General features: G+C 42.8%; 1 protein-coding gene across 1 annotated transcript in view; it reads right to left on the bottom strand.

Moving 5' to 3' along the window:
* Positions 1-18,465, bottom strand: part of GPATCH2 (G-patch domain containing 2) — a 265,802-nt gene that overhangs the window by 205,817 nt on the left and 41,520 nt on the right. The window contains exon 5 of the mRNA XM_073628372.1: positions 16,570-16,649. Coding sequence (XP_073484473.1) covers positions 16,570-16,649 — 80 coding nt within the window. The remainder of the gene's footprint in view (positions 1-16,569; positions 16,650-18,465) is intronic.

Genomic DNA, 18,465 nt, shown 5'->3' with positions numbered 1-18,465 from the left:
CGCTAAAAGTAACTACAGTTTCTCTTTCTTTTATTTCTTCTTTAAACAATATACCAAATCTAACTTACAGTCTACACATGAGGTCCGGTGCTGTAAAAATAGGTGATTTTGCCCCCCCCCCCCAACAAGAGCTGGGGTCGTACACATGGCGCCAAAATAAAAAAAACCCTGTTGTGGTTGGCAGGCAGTATTCATATGTGGACACTCTACATATTTTTAGAGCCCAATTCCTCTTCTTTTTATTTATTTATTATTATTTAAAGTATATGTGAAACCCCACCTTATAAGACAACCCATTAAGTTTAAAATAGAAATGAAAGGCAAAACGTGTGTATACATTAAAATGATTTTATATATATATTATATATATATATATATATATATATATATATATATATATATATATATATATATACATACACACACACACCTTTTTTTCTTTTTTTAAAGTGATCACATAACCTCGGTTCTCAGCTGCATAAGGAGCTCAGAGAGCTGGGGGAGGAGTCACTGGGGTCTTCCCAGTGAATGGCTGTGCAAAGGGGCAATGTCAGCACAAGCCTGACCACTGGAGGAGAGCAGACTGAGTTCCCAGCACAGTTAGAAAACTGACCATGTATAGTGTGGTCAGTTTTTAAAGGAAAGCAGAGAGACTGGAAGGAACACCAGGGATTTCCCGCAACTAAAGGAATGCAAAGAGTATAGGATACTTTCTCATACAAGTACATGGTACAGCAGGCACATGAAAGGAATATGGAATGTTGGGTAAACATATTCTTTAAAAGAAAAAAAAAAAAAAAAAAACGCAACTTTAGGCTCCATGATTTACCTTCTCTCAGCAACTGCACCCCCGCCCCCAACCCACCCAACAAATTACTTTTAGATATCATATCCTCCACTCCAAACTCGCTCATCCATGTCTTAATAGACCTTACTTTGTGTACTGGTGCGCAGTCATGTTGGAACAGGAAGGGGCCATCCCCAAAGTGTTCTCACAAAGTTGGGAGCATGAAATTGTCCAAAATGTCTTGGTATGCTGACACCTTAAGAGTTCCCCTCACTGGAACTAAGGGGCCAAGCTCAACCTCGAAAAAATAACCACACATCATAATCCCCCCTCCACCTAATGATTTGGACCAGTGCACAAAGCAAGGTCCATAAAGACATGGATCAGCGATAGAATACCTTTGGGATGAATTGGAGTCGAGACTGCCAGCCAGGCATTCTCATCCAACATCAGTGTCTGACCTCACAAATGCACTGTGAACAGCCTTCCCAGAAGAGTTGAAGCTGTTATAGCTGCAAAGGGTGGGCCAACTCAATATTGAACCTTACGGACTAAGACTGGGATGCCATTAAAGTTCACGTGCGTGTAAAGGCAGGTGTCACAATACTTTTGACAATATAGTGTATGTTAACCTAGTATTAATGGAGAAACAGGACTAAATGTAAAAAAATAAAAATAAAGCATCTGCCCGGCGCCTGAAACTGTATGTCCCGGGCAATATGATTTGTTCATCCATACACAGTGACAGGAAGTGAGGGAAAATTCCCCCAATGGGCCATAGACAGAACAAAAATTTAAAGTGGACCTGGGCTGGTGTTTACTGTGGCCATTCCACTTTGCTGAAACACTTGAAATAAAAGGCATAAGCAAGACCTATAGGGGAAGAAAAACCACCATAAGGGGAAAGACATCACCCCACCTGGGTGTCGTAGGTAGAAGTCGGGAAAGGTGAGTTCTTCCCACATCTGGCACAGACAGTTCTGGTACTCATACTACCTTTGGATTAGGAAGGAGCAGAAAGCTATTGGCTTTCCAAACTAGACAAGAGTTTTTCCACATTGATGGTTGCAACCAAGAGTAGTTTCTACAACAAGTATACACCAAATTCAGGAGTGTTCATGCTGTAACATTACAGTACATTAAAATACTGTGAAGTCAATTAAAGTTTTTTTTTTTTGTTTTTTTTTTTACATTGATCTTTGATCTGTTTTCACTTTGACATGAAATAACCTTTCCTGGTTCTACTCGTGCATCACATGATGGGGGTGGAGGTGACCCATCATGACATGAGGAAAAACCAGGAAAGGAAAAATGATAAGAATCTGATAGGGGTTTCCATAGTATCTGTTGATCAGTGTCAAAACACAAAAACAAAATAAATGGCAAGTCCACTTTCTAGAAGGATAAAAATTGAAAACCAAGAGGGTGAATTATTCCTGAACCTTTGCGTCACTTACTACTGAACCCCGGCACTCTGTGTCCCTTTAAGCCACAGCCAGTATTCAGAGCAATGAAAATAACACCCAACTTTTCCCGTGGCGCAGAGCCCCGCACTTTTTCTCAACTGCGGGGGCCCAACTTATGATCCTGCACACAAGCCCACTGGTTTCAGAAAATATCCCTGACCTCATCATTGCGCATCCATTCCAGATGCTTGTATGTGACAACACATACATTACATTCAAGCACGTGGCCTGGATGCTAGAGGTGGATCAACAGGATGAGTGTGCCAGGACAGGTAGATGCATCTCATCTCTGCTTCCTTTCACCACTCTGCATATCATAGATGAGAAGACGGTATAGCGGTGGAGAAGATGAGCAGGAGGGTATAGCGGTGGGGAAAATGAGCAGGAAGGGTTCAGAGGTAGGACAGATGAGCAGGAGGGTACAGCGATTGGGCAGATGTGCAGGTAGGTACAGTGGTGGAAGAGATGAGAAGGGGGTTCAGCAGTGGGACAGAGGAGCAGGGGGTTCAGTGTTGGGCCAGATGAGAAAGGGGGTTCAGTGGTGGGACAGAAAAGCAGGGGAGGGTAGAGCAGTGGTGCAGATGTGAAAGGAGGTGTATTGGTGGAACAGATGAGCAGGGGGTTACAGTGGTGGGACAGGAGAGCATGGGGTACAGAGGTGGGACAGATGTGCAGGAGGTACATTGGTGGGGCAGATGAGAAAGCAGGTTACAGTGGTGGGGCAGATGAGCAGATGGGTTCAGTGTTAGGACAGATGAGAAGGTGATTCAGTAGTGAGACAGAAGAGCATGGGGATACGGCAGTGGAGCAGATGTGCAGAGAGGTACATTGATGGGGCAGGTGAGCAGGGGGTTACAGTGGTGGGACAGAATAGCAAGGGGGTACAGTGGTGGGGCAGATGTGCAGGAGGTACAGTGGTGGGAGGGATGGGAAGGTGGTTCAGCGGTGGGACAGAAAAGCTGGGGGGTTCAGTGTTGGGCCAGATGAGAAGGGGGTTACAGTGGTGGGAAAGATGAGCAGGAGGGATTCAGTATTGGGGCAGAGGAGAAAAGAGGTACATTGGTCGGACAGATGAGCAGGGGGTTACAGCAGTGGGGCAGTGGAGCAGGGGGGTACAGAGGTGGGGCAGATGTGCAGGGGGTTACAGTGGTGGGGCAGATCAGCAGGGTGGTACAGTGGTGGGGCAGATGTGCAGGGGGTTACAGTGGTGGGGCAGATGAGAAAGGGGGTACATTGGTGGGGCATATGAGAAAGGGGGTACATTGGTGGGGCAGATGAGAAAGGGGGTACATTGGTGGGGCAGATGAGAAAGGGGTTACAAAGGTGGGGTAGATGTGCAGGACAGTACAGTGGTGGTACAGATGTGCAGGAGGGACAGTGACCTGACGTGTGAAGGTGCATGAATTGGGGCTGATCTGAGGCATGAGAGTGCAGGATATTAATTTCTCACTACTAAAGTAGTTTACAGCATTTAAATCCTTTTTGTGATTTAGAGTGTGAAGTTGACATTTTTTTGGTATAAAATCGGCACGCTCAATTTCTTTGAAAACATTTTTCGGCACATTGTGCTCAAAAGGTTGCCTACCCCTGTGATAGACCATTACAAAGGCTGCTTTCACACTGAGGCGTTTTACAGGCGCTATAGCGCTAAAAATAGCACCTGGAAAGCGCCTCTCCTTTCACTCCAGTGTCAAAGCCCGAGGGCTTTGACACTGGAGTGGTATGTGGCAGGACGCTAAAAAATGTCCTGCAAGTAGCATCTTTGAGGTGCTGTAGGAGCGGTGTATACACCACTCCTAAAGCGCCCCTGCCCACTGAAATCAATGGGCACCTCCCCCCCAAGCACCGGCAAAGCGCCGCTTTGCGGGCACTTTTAACCCTTTTTTGGCCATTAGCGGGGGTTAAAAGCACCCCGCTAGCAGCCGAAAAAGTGCAACAAAAACGATGATAAAGTGCCGCTAAAAATAGCAGTGCTTCACCCCAGTGTGAGTGCTGAAAGTGGCACATAATTGTGAGGTGGAAGGAAAATGATAAATGGTTTTTAAAACTTTTTACAAATAAAGATCTAAAAAGTTTGGCGTGCATTTGTATTCAGTCCCCTTTACTCGGATACACTTAACTAAAATCTAGTGGAACCAATTGCCTTCAGAAGTCACCTAGCTAGTAAATAGAGTCCACTTGTGAGTAATTTAATCTCCAAAAAAAAAAAAATACAGCTGTTCTGTGAAGCCCTCAAAGATTTGCTACAGAACCTTTGTTAAAAAACAGCATCATGAAGGCCAAGGAACACACCAGACAGGTCAGGGATAAAAGTTGCAGAAGTTTAAAGCAGGGTTAGGGAATAAAAAAAATAATATCCCAAGCTTTGAACATCTCACGGAGCACTGTTCAATCCATCAACCGAACAACTGCAAACCTACCAAGACACGACCGTCCACCTAAACTGGGCAAGGAGAGCATTAATCAGAGAAGCAGCCAAGAGGCCCATGGTAACTCTGGAGGAGCTGCAGAGATCCACAGCTCAGGTGGGAGAATCTGTCTACAGGACAACTATCAGTCGTGCACTCCACAAATCTAGCCTTTATGGAAGAGTGACAAGAAGAAAGCCACTGTTGAAAGAAAGACATAAGAAGTCCAGTTTGCAGTTTGCGAGAAGCCATGTGGGGAAATAGCAAACATGTGGAAGAAGGTGCTCTGGTCAGATGAGACCAAAATTTTACTTTTTGATCTAAAAGCAAAAAGCTATGTGTGCCGGAAAACTAACACTGCACATCACCCCGAACGCACCATCCCTACTGTGAAACATGGTGGTGGTGGCAGCATCATGTTGTGGGATGTTTTTCTTCAGCAGGGACAGGGAAGCTGGTCAGAGTTGATGACAAGATGGATGGAGTCAAATACAGGGCAATATTAGAAGAAAACCTTTTAGAGTCTGCAAAAGACTTGACTGGGGTGGAAGTTCATCTTCCAGCAGAACAACCACCCTAAACATACAGCCAGAGCTACACTGAAATGTTTTAGATCAAAGCATATTCATGTATTACAATGGCCCAGTCAAAGTCCCGACCTAAATCCAATTGAGAATCTGTGGCAAGACTTGAAAATTGCTGTTCACAGACGCTCTCCATCCAATCTGACAGAGCTTGAGCTATTTTGCAAAGAAGAATGAGCAAAAATGTCACTCTCTAGATGTGCAAAGCTGGTAGAGACATCCCCAAAAAGACTTGCAGCTGTAATTGCTGTGAAAGGTGATTCTACAAAGTATTGACTCAGGGGGGCTGAATACAAATGCACGCCACACTTTTCACATTTATTTGTAAAAAATGTGGAAAACCATTTATCATTTTCCTTCCACTTCACAATTATGTGCCACTTTGTGTTGGGCTATCACATAAAATCCCAATAAAATACATTTATGTTTTTGGTTGTAACATGATAAAAAGTGGAAAATTTCAAGGCACTGTATATGCACTGTATCAGCTAAACCCCGCAAACAGCCCGATGATCGCCCAGTTATGAAATGGAGTCAAGTTACTGTTACCCTTTATTATATGGACACCTTTGGTTTCAAAGCTTAATAAACACTTAAAGGATATGTACAGATTTGTGGTTTAAAAGCAAAAAAAAAAAAAAAAAACAAATGTCATACTTACCTCCTCTGTGCAGTTGGTTTTGCACAGAGTGGCCCTGATCCTCCTCTTCTGGGGTCCCTCAGCGGTGCTCCTGGCTCCTCCTCTTCTCAAGTGCCTTGTTGGAGAGCCAATCTCACTTGGGGCACTCGTGCCGATGCGCTCCCATGTCTCACTGCTGTGTCCATTGACACAGACATCTAATATTACCAAGATGTCAAGAGAAAATAGACGATATTTATGATTCAACAACCATGAAAGGCCATCAGAAAAGATGAGATACCCATTTCCATATGGCAAGTCATGTGACCCATTTTAATATTATTATTTTCACTTATCAAAATGTACTTTTAATTCATTTTCTAATAGTAGTTTTTAGATTTGATGATTCCCAAAATGAAAATAATTACCGTATTTATCGGCGTATAACACGCACTTTTTTCCCCTTAAAATCAGGGGGAAATCGCAGGTGCGTGTTATACGCCGATCCCCTGCGATCCCGAGCTGTCACATTTTCAAAATCGCCGACCGCGATTTGAAAATGGCGCCGCCGGCGCCGAAATACACAGAGCCGGTCCTCGGCTCTTCCCGGCGGCTCTCGTTCACTTTCGGCTCCACTCGTAGTCCCGAGCGGAGCTATCCGAACCGGCTAAGTTCGGATAGCTCCGCTCGGGACTACGAGTGGAGCCGAAAGTGAACGAGAGCCGCTGGGAAGAGCCGAGGACCGGCTCTGTGTATTTCGGCGCCGGCGGCGCCATTTTCAAATCGCGGTCGGCGATTTTGAAGCCCAGAATGGCAGGGATCACTGGGGCAAGGCTGCACTGGGGAAGGCTGCACTGACAAGGCTGCACTGGGGAAGGCTACACTGACAAGGCTGCACTGGGGAAGGCTGCACTGACAAGGCTGCACTGGGGAAGGCTGCAATAGGAAGGCTGCACTGACAAGGCTGCACTGGGGAAGGCTGCAATAGGAAGGCTGCACTGACAAGGCTGCACTGGGGAAGGCTGCACTGGGGAAGGCTGCACTGACAAGGCTGCACTGGGGAAGGCTGCACTGGGGAAGGCTGCACTGGGGAAGGCTGCACTGGGGAAGGCTGCACTGGGGAAGGCTGCACTGGGGAAGGCTGCACTGGGGAAGGCTGCACTGGGGAAGGCTGCACTGGGGAAGGCTGCACTGGGGAAGGCTGCACTGGGGAAGGCTGCAATAGGAAGGCTGCACTGACAAGGCTGCAATGATGGGCATTTAAATGTAAGTTTTTTTCCCTTCAACTTCCCTCCTAAAAGTTTTTTTTTCCTTAAAATTCCCTCCTAAATTGGGGTGCGTGTTATACGCCGGTGCGTGTTATACGCCGATAAATACGGTATTCTCATCAAAGAGAAAGTCGGTAATGAGTTTCCAATCAGATCTAATTTTTAGGAAATAAAAGAGTTTATATCTGTAAAACTAGTAGGAAGAATGGATTTCTTCAGAGGATCATTTCGCTCGGCTTTAACACAAGGAGAAGGCGATCTATTTTTAGACTTTCTATTTTTAGACATGTAACGGTTTTTATTTTCAAATCTCACTGGATGGCTCAGCAGAAAATAACTGCCAATCCTAGGAAAACATCCTGGTGTGTTAGCTTTGTGAACTGAGCCTATGGCTAATGGAGCCACATATTATGGATGTACTCTTTCATATAAGATATTATACAGGTCCTTATTACAGAGCAATCACACAGGTGATATAATAAATCACTTAAAGCGGAGTTCCACACAAAAATGGAACTTCTGCTTTTCAGAACCCTCCCCCCCTCCGGTGTCACATTTGGCACCTTTCAGGGGGGAGGGGGGTGCAGATACCTGTCTAAGACAGGTATTTGCACCCACTTCCGGCATAGACTCCCATGGAAGTCTATGCCTCTTCCCGTCCCGACCGCGCTGTCTGCTGGGAACACACAGCTCCCAGGAGAGAGCGGGGACCACTAGGGACGCGCAGCGCGACTCGCGCATGCGCAGTAGGGAACCGGGAAGTGAAGCCGCAACGCTTCACTTCCTGATTCCCTCACCTAGGATGGCGGCGGCAGCTGCCGAGAACCGAGTGGGTTCTCGGCGTCCCCTGCCGACATCGCTGGACCCTGGGACAGGTGAGTGGGCATGTATTAAAAGTCAGCACCTGCAGTATTTGTAGCTGCTGGCTTTTAATATTTTTTTTTTTTTGGCGGTGTGGGTGAACCCCCGCTTTAATGTTTTAGATTGGCTCTTCTCAACATTTTTTCCCCCGAGGAAGCCTTGAAATAACGTTTAGGTCTTGAGGAACCTCTGCTAACAATACAGATAAACACATCCTCCTAACATACCTCTCATATACTGTAGATAGAGCTTCATATTATATATTTTACTGGCGAACATATTTGTGATAGAAATCTGGTTAGAATTATAGAAAATTGGCACATGTGTGTCCTACATTAGGGATTCTGCAGGAGAGTCCCTACACTGGAGCTCCTCCCTTCACACTTCTATGGCAGCAGTTACAGGGGGGTGTTTAATCCCTGTTTTTGGATATTAAATATATTGGGGGACATTTATCAAGTAAATTACGAACACAATTAGTCACAAATCAGGCTACATATCTTTCAGCAAAGTCTCTGCGACTGGTTTACTGACTTGTGCGACTATATTCCTGGGCAGCCAAGTGAAACAGTTTGCAAAGTTCACGGATAGATTACTGAAGATAAGACAGATTTTCACTAAAAACAGACACGGAATGAAGATGTGATCAGGGTCAGGATTACTGCAGTCACAAGTGCAGCCAAAAGGAGGAGTTTAGGACTCAGGCTGTAACCTTGTAATAAATCTCCTTCTCGATGCATCTCAATGTTCCTGTTTAGCACTGCTTTACCTTGCAACAGGATTGATAAATATTCTCTAATGTATATTATGGCGAATGCAATAGAGGGACATTCTGGTGCTGAGGACAATCTCCCAAAGTCATTGTTCTGATTTAATATTTATGTAAAAAAAAAAAAAAAATCAACTTCTGAGAAAAATATGAAATTTAAAGAAATAATATTTGGAATTTGTCTTTTAATTGTTATTATTTTGTTTACTGTTATTGCAGGGAAAAATTCTTCAATAACTGAAAGGATAAGATCAAGATCCCCACCGCGGGACAGAGAGACTGAAAACAGTTTCACTGGAGACGTCACAATCACAACATCACCCAGAGAAACAGAACTCAGTCATCGACCATGAAGATCAGCTGCAAAAAATATATATAAATAATTGTGTCTGCGTTAAAAACTAAGAATAAAAAATATATAAAAAATGTGCTGAATAAAGAACAACAATATTGTAAAACCTAAAAATGCCAGTGCAAAACAAATACGTATAGTAAACAATGTTGAATGCAATCCTTTTGTGAAAATATGCTCAAAAGTGCAACATGCAAAAAGGAAAACAATATATACATATAACTATGAATATAAAATCCAAGTGCTGGTTGTGTAGCGATCAAGTGTCCACATCAAAATAAAAATCAGCTCATAGATGGCAAAACTTAAAGTGCAAATATATAGTGTCCATAAAAGTTAGTGTCCAACATTTTGATTTTTATGGACACTATATATTTGCACTTTAAGTTTTGCCATCTATGAGCTGATTTTTATTTTGATGTGGACACTTGATCGCTACACAACCAGCACTTGGATTTTATATTCATAGTTATATGTATATATTGTTTTCCTTTTTGCATGTTGCACTTTTGAGCATATTTTCACAAAAGGATTGCATTTAACATTGTTTACTATACATATTTGTTTTGCACTGGAATTTTTAGGTTTTACAATATTGTTGTTCTTTATTCAGCACATTTTTTATATATTTTTTATTTTTAGTTTTTAGCGCAGACACAATTATTTATATATATTTTTTGCATACACACGAAATGAAACGTGATTAGTGTTTGCAGCTTATCTATAATTGGTATAATCCATCTGTGGCTCGCAAGATTTTTTCATAATTTGTCTGAAGATCAGCTGCGCCAGAGACATCAGGACCCTGACGTTCCAACGGGATTCAGGCGTCCAGAGGTCAATCGGAACCACCCAGATCCGGGGGGCATCCAGAGAGCCCCCATCTTCATGATCAGCAGAGGAGGAGCATCCTACTTGTAGAATTTGCCAACAGCAATTGGAAGAGGGAGCAGAAACCATCAGACTAGCCTGCTCCCAGCAGTTTTATGAGTGTTGCTTCTGGAGATGGACAGAGGAGAGGGATTCCACTTGTCCCGTCTGCCAGGAAATGGCCCCTTGGTATATGAAGACAAGTGTCTTACAACTGTTTTTTTCTCCTAGATTTTAAAGGTGATTGTTTTTATTAGCTGGAGAAAAATGATATAAACATATTTAGTTGATTCAGAATTTTACCTTTGGGAAACTCTTAATAAATGTAATTTCTCTTCATTCACATACAGCATCTACTTCTCATATCGAACTATGGAACCATGACTTTAATGGACTCTGGGTCAGTCGGCCCTCGTTTTCCATTGGCTTTGACAACAGAGAGCCAACTATACAAGGACTGCCAGGTAATATATGAATACAATTTTTGTTGGGTTAGCAGAAAAAAGCCTTCTGCTGAGTGGAGGAAGCTTGGGTCAGCTACAAAATGAAGAATAGCTTTGTAATCATTCAGCAGGAACTGGCCAACATTCGGTCAGTGGGTACAGTGGTCTGTCCTACAGATCGTTAGACTGGCTTTTGCCCAAGGGACATTCTGGAAAACCAGCATTTAATAGCCCTCACAGCCAATCAGCTGATCAGTGTATTCTGCCAAGCAGAATACAATAGCAGAGTAGAGCTCACCACACCAATGTCGCTTGTACTGGTACAGCACTCTGTGAGGTCTTATTTTTTTTTTTATTCAACCTGCTGGGTTGAATGAAAAAAAAAAAAAAAAAAATGAAAAAAACTTGCAGTGTGTACCGGGCATAAGAATCATGTCTGCTGCTTTATTTGAACTGTCTGCTTAACTGCCAGACAACATGCAGCTCTTAAAGGGCCAGTGCACACGAAAGTGATATCTAAGTGAAGAGGAGTGAGTAGAAATCTCTCTACTGGTTCCCCAGGAAGCAATAAAACGCCACACACATGGGGATCAATGCATCCTCTATATAGATATACAAATGAGTATATCATCTGCTGGTGATCATATTTATTAGGAAAATTAGGATAGAATTGCAGAAAATTGTCCTGTGTTTGTCCTGCCCAGGAGTTCCGTGCTCTAAACATCTGTAGCAGCAGTTGCAGAGGGGGGGTGTATTCTCCATATAGGATACGAAATATATTTAATAACATCCAGATAGTAATAGAAGGACATTCTGCCTGGACATTCTCCTGCTACTGAGGACAATGCCCTAAGGTCACCACTGTGACTTTATACAAATGAAAAAAAGGTTAAAAGTAAAGAAATAGCATTTGGAATGTGTCTTTAGCATTAGACAGGAGGGAAGCATCTCCAATTTTCTAAACATCATTGTTTTTGCAGGCCAAGATTCTCCCATACATCATATCCAAGAATCAAAAAGTTTAATTTGGGCTCGTTAGCCTGAAGAACTGCCGCAGTGTTCCAGAAGAGATCAGAATCCTGACAAAAACGACTCTACAGTCAACCGGAACCAGGAAGAAGCGGGAAGTGCCAAGACTCCACCTCCTTGTAACCAGCACAGTGATGAGCTGCCTGATTGCAGCGTCTGTTTGCTGGAAATGGAAAAGGAAGACGAATCCTCTAGACTATCCTGTTCCCACCAATTCCACAATGACGGCATCACCAGGTAGATGGAGCAGAGCAGAACATGTCCACTCTGCCGGCAAAGGGTCACGTATCATATATGGGTAAGTGTCCTACATGTGTTATTCTTTTCTATCACTTTTACTATTCCTGAGTACAAGTGATTGTTTTTTAAAATATTTGGCATATTTAACCACTTTCCTACCAGGCCAATTCTGACATTTCTCTCCTACATGTAAAAATCATCATTTTTTTGCTAGAAAATTACATAGAACCCCCAAACATTACATATTTTTTTTTTAGCAAAGACCCTAGAGAATACAATGGCGGTGGTTGCAACTTTTTATCTCACACGGTATTTGTGCAGGAATTTTTCGAACGCGTTTTTTTTGGGGAAAAAACAGTTTTGTGTTTAAAAAAAAAACAAAACAGTAAAGTTAGCCCAATGTTTTTGCATATTGTGAAAGATTAAGTTATGCTGAGTAAATAGATACCTAACATGTCACGCTTCAAAATTGCACACGCTCGTGGAATGGCGCCAATGTTCGGTACTTAAAAATCCCCATAGGCGACGCTTTAAATTTTTTTACTGGTTACATGTTTTGAGTTACAAAGGAGGTCTAGGGACAAAATGATTGCTCTCGCTCCAACGTTCAAGGCGATACCTCACATGTATGATTTGAACACCGTTTTCATATGTGGGCGGGACTTACGTATGCGTTCGCTTCTGCGTGCAAGCACACGGGGACAGCGGTGCTTTAAAAAAAAAAATTTTTATTGTTAATTATATTTTCATTTTTTATTTTGATACTTTTTTGAAAAAAAAAAAAAATGATCACTTTTATTCCTATTACAAGGAATGTAAACATCCCTTGTAATAGGAATATGACATGACAGGTCCTCTTAATAGTGAGATATGGGGTCAATAAGACACCACATCTCACCACTAGGCTGGGAAGCCTGAAATAAAAAAAATAAAAAATAAAACGATCACCGCTTCCCAGCCGAAGCGGCGCCGTTTTTTTGAATGGAGAGGCCGGGCGTGACGTCATAACATCGTGCCCGGCCTGTAATGATCATAGAGACTCCAGCGACCATCTGGTCCGCCAGAAATCTCTATGATCTACATCCGGCACCGGCAGATCCGCTCTCTGCCTCACCGATCATAACGGTGAGTCGGAACAAGCAACGGAGGGCTGCGGGAGGGGGTGGGGGGGAGTCCCCTCTCGCCTCCCCTCCCGTAAGAACGATCAAGCGGCAGAACGGCCGCTATGATCGTTCCTATGGTGTAGAGATCCGCCGGCTGAAACCGGCAATATCTGAATGATGTCTGTAACTACAGGTAACTATCATTCAGATATACCCGCTCAAAGCCCAGGACGTCATATGACGGTGGGCGGGCGGGAAGTGGTTAAGAAACCTTTTGAAAATTCTAACTTTTCTTCTCTCACCTACAGTCCGCGTTTGATGTACCAAGTTATGGACGGATGGCCGTTATCATCCCTGGACTATTATCATTTCTACAGCCACCAGTTAGGATGGACTTTAATTGTGAAGCACTAACTTTACGAATTCATTCACCCACCAGAGATGGATAAGTGAACAATTTCAGCAGCAACAGGTAAGCCATAATTGATAGAAGGATAGATTTCCCCCATTACAATATTTTTCTTTCCAACTAACAAAATGATCACTTATTGGAAAATAGGGATCCTTATCCTTGTGTGATCACTTTGTGAATAGAGTCTATTGACACCGGATCCCGTTATAGTAAATGTAATCTATGAGGTTTGCTATAATGCAGATCCTTGTTACAGAGCGATTCGATGGATAAAATCTATTAATAAATTGGTGAATTAGATAAAAAAATGCCTTCTGCTCTGTGAAGGAAGTTTTGGAATTTACAAAATGAACATTAGCTTTGTATTTGCTCAGAATCATGTCCACCAACTGATTTGGATTGTCTGCTCAGATGCCAAAGGCTATATAGCTCTTACAGGGCTAATTCACTGATATTTGATACCTCAATTGTTAGTAAATGGTTGAGGTATGAGTGAAGCTCCTGGTGTCAACGAGAAGGACATGAGTAGAACCCATTAGTTTCCCAGGAAGCGATAAAACCTAACAGAGGTTCTAAGCTTTCCCTGCTTTATGGAAAACAAAACAAAAAATATTTTATTGGGTGATTCATTAGCTGCTGCGGCTGAATCAGAAGATGGAGGCAAAAAAACCTGTCCACTGTTCCGGCAGAGGGTTACCTGGCTGATTCCGATTTGTCTCTTTTATCAGTCACTCTTTTCTCACAAAACAACCCGCCTTGACCATTGTTGGCTGACGGTGATTGCTTTGTTAGCTGGTAGAATTATTTAGATTTTTTTTTTTTTGCTGGTTAACTATATTTCTTTTATGAAACCCTTAATACACGTTTTTTCTCTCCCCACAGATAGAGCTGCTGAATTGTGCACAGATGATCATCATCACCGCGGACCAAGCCATCTGTTTCCATAGATAGATAGTTAGTTAGGGGTGTAAGTTTGGTGTGTAAGTTAAGTACTCATTAAATATGGGCAGCACAGTGGTATAGTGGTTAGCACTCATGCCTTGCAGCACTGGGTCCTTGGTTTCTTATTCCAACCAGGATATTACCTGCATGGAGTTTGCATGTTCTCCCTGTGCCTGAGGGGGCTTTCTGCCAGGCACTCCGGTTTCCTCCCACACCCAAAGACATGTTTTATAGGGTATGGTGAATGATTAGATTAGAGGAGGGACTGGCCAGAGAGGGATTTACTTTGGCCAGCTTAAACATGCACTGCAATGTGTGTGAACTAAAAATCCCTGTTTTTATGCAAAATGTTATAGAAAGGATGTATAGCAGTGCGCAGAGTGTTCATATGTGGTCACACCCCTTTTTAGCACTTGTTGTGAATATATATATATATATATATATATATATATATATATATATATATATACATACACATACATACACACACACACACACACACACACACACAGTATCTCACAAAAGTGAGTACACCCCTAACATTTTTGTAAATATTTTATTTTATTATATCTTTTCATGTGACAACTGAAGAAATTACACTTTGCTACAATGTAAAGTAGTGAGTGTACAGTTTGTATAACAGTGTAAATTTTCTGTTCCCTCAAAATAACTCAATACACAGCCATTAATGTCTAAACCGCTGGCAACAAAAGTGAGTACACCCCTAAGTAAAAATGTCCAATTTGGACTCAATTAGTAATTTTCCCTCCCTGGTGTCATGTGACTCGTTAGCGTTACAAGGTCTCAGGTGTGATTGGGAGCAGGTGTATTAAATTTGGTGTTATCGCTCTCACTCTCTCATACTGGTCACTGGAAGTTCAACATGGCACCTCATGGCAAAGAATTCTGAAGATCTGAAAACAAAATTGTTGCTCTACATAAGGATGGCCTAACTATAAGAACACCCTGAAACTGAGCTGCAGCACGGTGGCCAAGACCATACAGAGGTTTAATATGACAGGTTCCACTCAGAACAGGCCTCGCTATGGTCGTGCGTGCTCGCCCCTGAGCCGGCTCTCTGCGTCCATAATACACATAGAGCAAGTCTCAGCCCCGCACCCCGTTCCCACCTCACTGGCTGTAATTGACAGCAGCGGGAGCCAATAGCCCTTTCTGCTGCATCTCAGTCAATCAGGAGGAAGAGACCCAGCAGAGCCTCGGGTCTTATGCATATCGCTGGATCGAGATCGGACTTAGGTAAGTATTAGGGGGGCGGAGGGGGGAGCTCCACACTGAAAGTTTTTTTACCTTCATGCATAGAATGCATGAAGGTAAAATACCTTCAGCCTTTACAACCACTTTAAAAAAAAAAGAAAGGTCAGGCACTTCTTTTTTGCGCATAGGGCAGCCCACTGAAATGAATAGACTGTTCAAACGGGACACGCATAATCGTGCAAAACTGCACAAAAACGCACACACAATCACACCTGTTGTATGAACGAGTACAACTGGAGCCTTGGCACGCTGCTCAGTCCCACTTCCTATGCATAAAGCTCCGAAGCTGTCAGCTTTTCATTTTTGATGTACATCTGCCAATACAAAGACTGACATATACTTATTATTAAAGAGGAACTGCAGTCTGCTCACCTAATTTGTAATAAAAACAACTTTGCCATTCTGAAGCTTCCCTGCAACCACTTTGCATATTATTTAATATATACTGCGATTCTGTACTTGCCAAATATGCTGCAGAAATCTCCCTCCACTGAGTCTGGCAGCAACCATTTTAACTGTGGGCAGCTGAAGCTGCTGCCTGTTCTCTTCCTGGATTTACACAGACACACCTCCAGCTATGCAGCTCTCATTGGCTGTGCATGATGTCATAAGCCTAGGCTTTTTACCAAACAGAAAGTGGGCTGTATAAGGTATTTACTGGCAGAAAAAAAATGTTTTACTATCCAAAGTTAAAACAACAAGGGCAGAAGATTTAATAGATGGAAAGTTGAAAAAAAATGACTGAACTTCCGCTTTAAAATCAAAATGATATTCCCGTGCACGATTTTAATAAACAGCGATTTATAATCAGAGCATGTTAGACACTACAAACTGATTCATGGAACCTCTTTTAATATCCCGCAAAGTGGAACTCACATATAACTTGTGCCCAGGCAATCTTGTACTGTGCAGACAACCAATAATCTAAGTGCATAGTACCTCTCTGCCATCCAGAAATCTTATTTTTGAAGCAGCAGGACTGAAGGAAGGTGGCAGACAGGAGTGTGCAACCCACATACAAGAACTGACCAGTCTTTTCAATATTATGGGCAACAACAGGTCAGATGGACATCACAGATACATCAAAGGGAATGAAACATGGCAATACAATAAAGAAAAAAGGTTGAAAACATACACATACCAGAGGGCTTGGGTTTATTGAGGACTTCCGAAGGTTTCTCGCTTGCATTGCATGCAGGTGACTTAGTCTGGCCTGGAAACCTAAAGAAAGAAAATATAAGGGGTCACATTACATTGTCTGAAAAAAAGGCACAAGTCCAATCGTTCAGTTCAACCAATAGAAAAAAAACACACACAGAGAAAACATTCATATACACAATCCTATACTTATAATTGATCCAGAAAAAGGCAAAAAAAACCCTCAAAGCATGATCCAATTTGCCCCAGCGAGGGTGCAATTGCTTTGCAGGCTCCTTAGTATAAAAAAAACAAAAAACATAATCAGTACACCAAAAGGTCTACTGATTTTTTTAAAGAAGAACTCTGGGGTACCAACGGAAATCCACATACAAGTACACCTGACAATGATCTGTTGGTATAGGAATATATATAACCGCCCCTAATATCCTCTACCACCACTGCGCCAATAAAAATACTTTAGTTTTTTACTTTTGTAAAAAATGTGAGATATCAGAAATCAAACCTAGAACAATAAATGAAAATAGGACGAAATAAGTGGCGCTGATAAATGCGGTAAATAACCGTGAATCAAAAATACTAAAACAATGATTCTATAGTTGTAAAAAAACAGCCTCTGTTGGTTCACATCAGATCCTGCCTCACTCTACAGAGTTTAGAAACCACAGTTCCCATCAAACAAAAGGAAAATGTAGTGAATGTGGGCGGGTTCACTGAAAGCATGCGACTTTGAGGAGGGGCGTGCTTACACTGACCTGAGAGAGCAGAGGAGATTCCCAGGCTGTCCCGCCTGCCATGACCTCAGGCCAGGAGTCCTTGGGCTGTCATTCTTATTATGCTGCATCACTGGGTGGTTTAGACCGGTAGTCCCAGATTCCCAGGTCCGCCCACTACAGCGAGCGGGGACAGAATTCTGTCCCCGCTCGCTGTAATGAACTACAGCAGAGCAGAGACAAGACCATTGGCCAACGGACTACAAGGCATAGCGGCCTCCAGTCTTGCAAACAGATACCTTAGGCAAGAAAGCCTAAGATTTAACCACTTGTCGACCGTGCACTGTGGCTTTACCACTACAGCGCGGGCCGGCTGCACAAAATCATGTATATACACACACGATTCTGCTTCTCTGGGTAGGGGGCACATGCCCGCCAGCCTGGCTGTGCTGTGATTCGTCACAGCACGTGCTGATCGCCCGGTCCTAGCTAATGGTGGACCTCCTGCACCCGATGATCGGCTCGTATCTTCCCTGAACACAGCTCTGTGAATGTAAACAACACAGAGCTGTGTTCAGTGACAGGGGATTTCGTTGGTTTTTCATTCTCTGCTAAGCGGGGAATTAAAACAACCAGATCCCCAGTAAAAGCAGCACACAAAAAAATTGTGTTAGGCACATATTTAACCCCTTGATTGCCCCAAATGTTAACCCCTTCCTCCCCAGTGTCATTAGTACAGCGAGAGTACATATTATTAGCACTGATCACTGTAGTAATGGCACTGGTGATGTTAGTGGCAGATAGCGTGTTCCCCCCAGCGTCAGATTTCCCGCCAAACATCGCTGTCCCATTATAAAAGTCGCTGATCGCCACCGTTACTAGTTTAAAAAAAAAGTAAATAAAAAATTCCAGAATATGTCCTATGGTTTCTAGATGCTATAACGTTCACGTAAACCAATCAATGTACACTTATTGGGATTATTTTTTTTTTAACAAAGACATGTAGCAGAGTACATTTTGCCCTGAATTTATTAAGAAAAATTGTTGGTCTTTGTTCGTTTATATACTAAAAAAACCCAGAGGTGATCAATTGCCACCAAAAGAAAGCTCAATTTGTGTGAAAATAAAATGATACAAATTTAGTTTGGGTGCAGGATTTCATGACA

The sequence above is a fragment of the Aquarana catesbeiana genome, linkage group LG04 (assembly GCF_042186555.1).
Source record: "Aquarana catesbeiana isolate 2022-GZ linkage group LG04, ASM4218655v1, whole genome shotgun sequence".
NCBI lineage: Eukaryota > Metazoa > Chordata > Amphibia > Anura > Ranidae > Aquarana > Aquarana catesbeiana.
Note: the sequence above shows the minus strand (reverse complement) of the source record. Positions and strands in the feature narration are given on the sequence as shown.